The sequence below is a fragment of the Mandrillus leucophaeus genome, unplaced genomic scaffold (genome assembly GCF_000951045.1).
Source record: "Mandrillus leucophaeus isolate KB7577 unplaced genomic scaffold, Mleu.le_1.0 Scaffold261, whole genome shotgun sequence".
NCBI lineage: Eukaryota > Metazoa > Chordata > Mammalia > Primates > Cercopithecidae > Mandrillus > Mandrillus leucophaeus.
This window is the reverse complement of record NW_012102710.1, coordinates 3,480,722-3,489,765: the sequence shown is the minus strand read 5'-3', so window position 1 is coordinate 3,489,765 and position 9,044 is coordinate 3,480,722. Positions and strand designations below refer to the sequence as shown.

Genomic DNA, 9,044 nt, shown 5'->3' with positions numbered 1-9,044 from the left:
CTGGCTGTTAACAAAGGACTGGCAAGTTGGGGGTGGCTGTTGGTGGGAGGTCTTCTCTCCATAGCCATCTCCACATTGCTGCTTGAGTGTCCTCACAGCACGGTGTCTGGCTTCCCCCAGAAGGGGCAATTCAAGGGGCCAAGGAGGAAGTTGACAATGCCTTTTATGACCTCACCTCGAAAATCACACACCACCTCTGTAAGTATTCTACGGATGGCAGGTTAACTCTGATTTAATGTGAGAGGGGATTCACAAAGGTGAATACCAGGAGGCAAGGATCACTGGAACCATCTTGAAGGCTGACTACCACCTATGTGAAATGAGAAAATGCTTACAAACAGCTCAGTGCACCTGTAGTGCACCCATAATAAATAAGCCATAGTGATGAGAAAGGGTGCATATAACTGCATTCAACAAATAGGTCCCAGATCCCTGCTCTTGTCCAAAGTCCTGTTTTCTTCAGATGAGGAAACTGAGCCCAGAGAGGGTAAGTGGTTTGACTAGTCACATATGAAGTTGGTTTTGGAGCTAGGAAAAAAAGCAGGTTTTCTACCTTGCCCTATCCAAGGTCTTTCTTCCCCTAGAGAAAATCTCTGCAAAGATGCAGACTGAGGAACCACTTGCTAGAACAAAGTGCTCACCAGAGTTGAAGATGAATAGATGTTTTAGAAAGAAGGGTAGGGAAGCTGTTAAGAGGATTCTGAATTTCAGGCTGAGGAATTTGTCTTCCTTTGATGGGAAAGGCAATAGGGAGCCATTGAGGGGTTTTTTAATGCAAAAGTGACCTAAACACAGCTGTGTATTCAGCAGATTGTGGACGTCTCTAAAGAGAAAGGCTGTTGGAGAAGTCCAGGCATCTGGGGACACAGGCAGCAGTAGTGGGAAAGGAGAAGGGACTCGAGAGTCACAGTATCTAGGAATCATATCCCTGTGCAACCTGTGGATTCCAGATTAATTAAGGATTAAGGGACCAAGTCAAGAGGTTTAGGTGAGGGCAGCTAAAGAGCTGCAGTACAGGCTGTGCCAGTGATCTCTGCCCAGTCTATGGCCCTGAGTCAGCCTCAATCTACCATGTGGGAGGCCTAAGAACATTCAATATGACTTGGAAGACGGGCTTTAAAACAAATAGTCTGCCTTTCCTCTTGTTTCCAGCTCTCCAGCATGAAAAACTGATGCTACAAAGGGCTAGGCAAAATGGAATGTGTGTGGTTCTGAGCTCAGCCCAAAGGGCCCTCCTCTACTGAAAGTCTCACTTCCCAGGAGAGAGGATGCCACAATGTGAAGGTTGTCACACTCAAGGTTTTCTCTCCAAGCCTCACCTCCTCTATTAAATCTGTCCCCCCACTCCTCTTTAGGTAGAACTGACCTGCTGTCTGCCCTGAATACATATACCACAGATGAATTCTCTCCTGACACCTCGAGTGCCATGATGCCCTGTGAACTCACCTGCTTCCTCCTCCAGCCCCAAACCTCCCTGAGGGTAGACGCTGTGCCTCCCATGTTCCTGGGGTCTTCCTGGCCTGAACACTATGATTTTGCTCTCTGAAAATGTTAGACAAATACTTTTCTCTCCTAATTTCATCAGCTTTACATTCAGAAACAGGTTTATAGTCACAAGGGTTGTAACCTGAGCTCCAGAGGGCTGAATCCAGTCCATCCATAGGGCTACTACCATAGGGCTGTGAATCCAGTCCATCCATAGGGTCCTACAAATCATAGGACCCTGCCAACCATAGGGCCACCAGTGTTGCAGATTTATCACCCATTTCCAGGACAGTAAAATGCCTTGTTTTTAAAAAGAAATAGTAAGACGATTTTCTAAAAGAAGGAAATAAAATGAGAAAGAAACACATTTTTTCTAACTGGCACAAAAGCTCTGTATAGGCTAGTCATGGCCCTATCCATATACAGTTTTTAGCTGGTCAATATAACTTTAAAAATTGAATCAAAATGACTTTAGGCAGGGACATGTTCTCCACCTTGTCAATCCCCACCACTCCCTATGGTCTTATACTCTTAACCTCTGTTATATTTATTTACCACCTAGCCCCAGAAGGCTTATAAGTTTGCAACCCTGCAACATGATATGAAATCTCATAAAGCAATCTCTTCCATCTTTGGGAAGCAAATGTTTTCAAGGTTCTTTATTAGGCTGAATGGAAATCTTCCCAAAGCCTCTGTCTACCCCTCTTATTTCTGGGGTACTCTAGGTCCTATAGTACAAACATAATGTTTTTCTAAAGCACACTCTCTTACTTATTTGAAGACTATCAGCAGAGTCTGTGTGAGGCCTTCTCTTTTCCATATTAAACATACTGTCTTCCTTCAACTATTTCCTGACATTGAATTCCTTCACTGTAATCCGAATGTGACTTATTATCCCCTTTTTAAAGAGGGGCATCCATACAGGCATGGTCTAATCCCTTGCAATTCAGAGTGTAATCCAAAAGCCAGTAGCATTTGCATCACTTGGGAGCCTGTTACAAATGCACAACCTCAGACCCACCCCACACCTACTGAATCAAGATCCACAGGGGATTCATATGCACACACCTAATTAATGCAGGCTAAGATTATGCTAGCTTGTGAGAGCAACTGTGTTACACTGTCATCCCTGTTTCCTGTTATTTGAAATTCCTGTTTTTTTCCCACACTCACTGCTAAGTTACATCTTGTATTAGTTTGATTGCAGTATGTGACAATCAGATTACATTTTGATGAGTTACCCACATGCTTAGACTATGAATTTGTGGGCAAAACACAGATCATATTCATCTCTATTTTGGGTACCAAGCAAAGGCCCTAGTACATAATAGGTGTCAATATAAGAAGTAACCAAAAAATAAAATAACACTGGTCTAAATGATTAAAAAAAATAATAATAACTCTCTGCTGAACAGTTCAAGGCATGGCTGGATCCAGGGCTCAAAGATGGTGACAGGGACTTGGATCATCGCCGCTTTCCACCTCTGCTTTCTTGGCATCAGCACCATCCTTGGTCCAGCTCTCCCTTGTGGCCTCAAGATGGCTGCCAGTGTCACTCAGAGCCACACCCTTTCTCATTCCAGTCCAGCTGGCAAAGAGTCTTCTGAAAACTTACGGGGGTAAATATTTCTTTATTCTTTCCTTTTTCAGAAACCTTAGCAAATGTCTCCTCCAATTTCATTAGCGATGATGGAGTTATCAGTTCATTTCAGAGCCGACTACTGGGGCGAGGGGGTTTAATATCCTAATGGGTTTATTTCAGTGAGGACCCACTCATGAGGAGCTAGAAGCAGTTGAAAATTGAGGGGAGGGCTCTATCAGGAAATTAGGAAAATGTTTGGAGAGGCGACATGTGTGCTGGGGAGGTGACCCATGGATTCTACCATAATGTTAAACAGGTCTGCATTTCAGTTTCTTTTAAATCTTGCAACTGTTGTTCAGGATATCCAAGATTACAGCAACCACTAGCACAGGTTATGGCCAGAAAACTCTTCTATTTTTAAACGACACACAAACTCTTCTGCGCCATCACATTGTTTCAGTGATCAACTTTAAAGGGCCCTGGCTTACCTCCTCCTGGAATAATAGAGGAGTCACAGGAGTGCTGTGGGCCACTCCAAAAACCACTCCAGAGTGGTTCGCCACACATAATAGAGGGTGCACTTGAAAGGCAGCATCAATGACCAGTTCTGGTTGAAGACTTTTGTGTTTTTCAAAAGCCCAATAAGCAGCAGAAGTGACCACAATGTGTTTGAAACTCTATAGCATGTGTCTTCAGGAGACAAAGTACCTAAAACTAGATGGAAAGACTTGTAATTTTTTAAATTAAAAACTATAGACAGGAGAGGTAACAAAGTAAAATAAGCATGAATCCTACATTTCTGTTTCAAAAATAAAACCCGAGGTATGGGGAAAATTGTAATATGGAATTCAGAAATCCGCTTTGGCCATATGCTGTACTGCATCTGCTTTCCTTGAGAAAAAAGGCTCTCAAGGACCAGTCATGCTCAGCTGGGAAAGACATAACGCCAATGAGACTGAAGGCAGGCAAGAGGGTACAGAGGGGAAACTGCTGTTTCATCTGAGTCATCAGAGGGCAAACTTCCCACCACCAGCCCCTGTGGACACATGCTACTGCTCAAGGTAGTCAGGCAGATGGACCACACAGGCCCATCGCCACTTCTCAAAAGAACAGCTTAAACTAAGACCTATTTAACTCTCAGGAAGGGCATGAGTTATGTGACCTTCACAAATGGAAGGCAGCCTAAAACCAGTACCAGCATAGTCCATTCTGTCACAGAAACATTTTGTGTAGCCCCCGGCTCTACCCCTTATTGAAGGAAGGCCTTTCGTATAATCACTTAGTCTCAGCTTAGGTTTCCTCTATGAGAGGAGGCAATAATTCCCCTCTCACAGATAGGTGTGAAAATAAAACAGTCCATGTAACAAATGCCTAGAAATGTCCAGGCCAAAGAACGCCTACTAACATCATTTTCTTCCCTGGCCCCTGCTCAGTTCCACGCAGTGCTCTAAGTTTATAAACACACCACTAAAAAAATTTGGTCTCGTAGACCTTCATACATATGTGTTAAGTCATACTTTATCGTACTGCAGTAATTGTATTGGGAGGAAAAAAATTTTTTTTAAATCCTTCGGTTTTCACATAGATGGAGGTGAAATCAACACAAAATGACCAAACAGATCATGGCCTCACCTTTTACTAAATGTAAAGCCTTGGGCAAGTTTAGTTTAATAGAAGGCTTCAATCAATCACAGCTTTTAAAATAGCAGCAACAACAACAAACATCCCTCCCACTAGACTGTAAAGTCCTGAGGGTTGAGAGCTCATTTGTTCAACTTTATATTCTATTAACATCCCTAGTCAACTGGCCCGCACATATCAGGAAGATAAGCTGCAGTGGCTTGAAGGGTTTATCACTTGAAGGGTCTAAAAGTCTGCCCAATTATAAAATGAAAAATATAAAAATCAAAGTAGAAAGAGGCTGGACCCACTAAGAAGTAGAGTTTTCAAAATCTTTTTTTAATTAATTTTTTTTTTTAATTTCTCGGCCTAGAGACAGATCTACCAAGTCTAGCTCTATGATTTCATGATTTCTGGCAAGTTACTTTTTCTGTCCACACTTCAGTTTCCTTAGCCACATAAGGAAGTGAACAAAGTTTTCCAAAATCCCTTACACCTCTAAAATTAGGTTTCCAAATTTCTACAAACACTTGTGGCAAATCCATGACAAAGGCATGCTGCCAGGCACTGTAAGAGACATGAGAGAGAAGAGACCAGAGCTACCCTTCAATGAGCTCATGGATTATTAAACAATAAAAAACAGGGGCACAAATAGCAGTGATTCAAGGCAGAAAGGGGCAGTGGCTATCAGAGAGGTAGTGATGTGGAACTGTGAGCTGTGGAGACAAGGACTGGCTTTGTGGAGGGGTGGCTTTTGTTCATGCTTCAATGTAGCAAATATGGAGCACCAGTCATGCCAGGCATTGTATCTTAGCACACATACACAAAAAAACCACACACACACAAAAACCACACAACTATGACCAAGACAAACAGAGTCCTGCTCTCACAGTGCCTAAAGGTTGGCTGGCAGGAGGCAGACATTTGGAGAAGGAGGAGGAATTCCCAGCAGAGAGACCTGTGGAGCAAAAACAGGAAAGCAGAGCATCACAAAGCGAATAGGAATGAGTCCATAGCTGTGTTTGCAGAGGAGTGATGATGGTACAGTGGAGTGGCATGAGAAAAGGTAGAAAGGTAGGAGGCAGCTGATGTGAAGTCCCTGAAATGCCAAGCTATGGAGTATGGATTTTAATTGGTCCAACAAAATAACCTAACAATTCTAAATGACTGACTATACATTAAACTTCCCAGAATCACTAATTTTGTATCCAAATACACACTGCCTTTCTGTAACAAAAAGGAAGACGTTTGAAAGAAAATTGCCAAAAGAAGTAATTTAAATAAATTTATTCATGAAAGAAAAACATCTGAACATCAGGTACAGTCTGATCCACAATGTCGTAACTCATTTGCGGGAGTACTCTTACGCAGTTTGCAGGAGAAATTCCATGTGGAGCATCAGCTGAACATTTATCAAAATTCAGAAAGCCTTCAAACCTGAGTATTACACAATACATAACGACAATGATACAGTAATAAAAATACAATATCAAATACTCACTACTTTGTGAGTTACAAACTACAATATAAACAATTTAGGCCCTTTTTTAAAAAATGAAAAAATATTTCTACTACAGCCTTATTTCAAGCATTTTCAGTTAGATACAGATTTATATACTTTTAGTCACAATAGATAGCTAAAGAATGTCTTCATAAGTATCCGTAGGTAAAATATATTACTTGCTTAATGTTTGCACTCTGAAGTATACTTTGACACATACAGGTTCCGATAGGAGAATGAAATTGCTGTGGCAAAATCCTGGCTGATGATCAAGACTTGGATAGTTTTCATATTAAGTTAAAAAAATTTACATCACTGAAAAAAGAAGCAAGGACACACAAAGAAGCAACATCATTCTTTTGCAACGAAGCAGTCTAAGTCCAGGGAATGGGTTTTCCATTTTGAATTCAAAGTGTGTGGTCCCAAAGTTGAATTCTTTCAAATCCAAGGAGCGGCTTGCCACTGTGAGGCAACAGCAATGATGAAGCAAGTTGGGAGGAAAGTGTTAACTGAACTACAGAGATGGTCACTGATAAAACAAGTTCCTAGAAGTCCTCAGGCCCACCCAGAGGTGAAGGGCAGCCAGAACTATCAACACAAAAGAAAAATGCGCTCACTGAACTGCACACATAGAGCTTCTAGGAGGGTTAACAGTTCTTGACATAGGTTCCTGGTTGTAGTTTACAATATCTGCCTTCACCACCCTCTGTTATAAAAGAAAACAGAGTTATTATCAGGACATCAGAACATTTAGAAAGAGCTCCTTAAAGTATATTTTTATTTTCTGAACTCTGCTGAGCTTCTGATGATGGACACCACAAATGAAGCAGGAGTTGATATTAAAAGAATAAGCCAGACAAACAAATGAAAAGTGTTTTTTGTTTTTTTGTTTTCAAGAAGAGAATGGCAACTCAGCTATGGAGTTGTCCCTGGTTTTATGACATTTAACTTGAGGTTATCATAAGTCTAACGAAAAACTGACAAATCAATAAGGAAAAATTAAACCCTGATAATAATTTAGAGCAAAATAATTTAAATGAATCATTCACATGTATTTTAAATCATAGAAAAGAACTCATCATTTCAAAGTAAACAATAACATTATTGATTAATATTTCCATAAGCCATTATATTTAGCGATACCTTTTCATTGAATGTTTACAGCAGTTTGAGTTTGTAAGAAGACATTTAAATGTTAAAGAGGATTCACATATAAAGCAGAAACATTCTGAGCAACCCATTTTTAAATCTTTTCCAATTTCTAAAACTTTCCTCCAAAATCCCTAACTTATTTCCAAATGGCTCACTATTGGTTATGAATATAACTGTAACAAAATACAGTATAATGAAAAATTTAGAAAATTACTTCATATTCGTTTGTAAAATAATTTAAACCAAAAGATACTTTTAACTCTTCCTTCCTTCCCTCTAACACACACTTCAAGGAATATCTAAAATGATACATTTAGCAATATGCTTAATATTCATCTCTAAGTAATACTTTAAAACAAATCCTTTACTGTTTTCAACTCTACAAAGTCTGCACACACAAGCAGACAAAGAAGGGCAATTCAAGGCAAATTTTAAAAATACTCTTTCAATTACCAAGCTATTTCAGGAAAAATGGTAAGGAATGAATAATGAAATAACTGCCTCAATTCTCCACTTCACTGCACATGTAATAAACACAACCATAAAGACAAATATGTTTAAAACTAACTGCAATGTTATTTTAATTTGTTCCCAATTTCTTAATTCATGTCTCCTGGCAGAGGACCAATTTTTTAGTTCTAAATCAAGACTTAGACGCGTTATTAATTTCCAATAATGTACAATAATCATCTGAACTTCCCTATTCATAAGGAATAAAGAACAAGATAGCATTCACTGTTTTTCCCTTCCCACCTCCCCAAACTGTAATAATTTATCCCTTAATACCTGCACTACTGTATTGAACAGATTCTACTCTGAGCAGAGCTGGTATGTTGATTATCTTCTTCCGGGTACTTCACTATTTCTGCCCTGACAATATGCTGTCAATTCCATACAACATAAATGAGACAAAAAATAAAGAATTAAAAAAAAAAAAGACAAAATGGAAAGTATGTTCAATGACTGAATATAGAACGAAACACCAAAGCAGAAACATAAAATTAACATATAAATGTAAACATGTCTCTCTCTCTCATACACACACACACACACACACACACACACACAAACAGCAGAATGTACATATACAAAAGAAAAGGAAAGGAACAAAGGCCCAAGAAACATTATTCTTTGTAATTCTATTTAATTACTGAAATAGATATAACCACTAAACTTCCCAAATTGTGAGTTCCATTTTTGATAACACAATTATATATAACATATATAATGCCCAGAATTTCAGAAGACTATGAAGAATTATGAGGTTTTTCTATGTTAAAGTGCAATAAAAGGATTAATTCAATTTCCATTAACAAGATTTACTGAAGATATACTACGTGCCAGTCACTCTATACTGTGAATGTATGGGCGACTTACACAGAATCTATTCACAAGTTGCTGAGGACCCAATGGAAAGAGAAACACATATACAACTAATTGCCATACAAGTTAAACACTTAACTAGTGGACTTATAATATGCTGTGGGAACACAGAGGAAGGAGTAATTAATTTCTTTGAATGTGGGGAGAGGAATGAAGACATCAGAGGAAGCCATATGCCATTTACAATTTTTATATTTAATACTATTTATTACTTGTCCTAGACTTCCTTGTGATGCTCACTCCCCCATTCCTCGTAACCTCCATACTTCCAAATTCCATACAGAAACAAACAAATTCAAAATGCAGTTGTAGGTCATGTAA

At 39.4% G+C, this 9,044-nt stretch overlaps 1 protein-coding gene across 3 annotated transcripts in view; it reads right to left on the bottom strand.

Moving 5' to 3' along the window:
- Positions 1-5,958: 5,958 nt before the first annotated feature.
- RAB28 (RAB28, member RAS oncogene family) overlaps positions 5,959-9,044 on the bottom strand; it is a 120,318-nt gene continuing 117,232 nt past the window's right edge. For 2 of the 3 annotated variants that reach the window (XM_011984130.1, XM_011984128.1), the window contains one exon: positions 5,959-6,894. Coding sequence is in view for 2 of the 3 variants with exons in the window: in XM_011984128.1 (XP_011839518.1) it covers positions 6,802-6,894 (93 nt within the window). In the remaining variant the exon portion in view is untranslated. Of the gene's footprint in view, positions 6,895-8,126; positions 8,222-9,044 lie in introns of all 3 variants that reach the window. The other variant, XM_011984129.1, reaches the window with a different exon arrangement.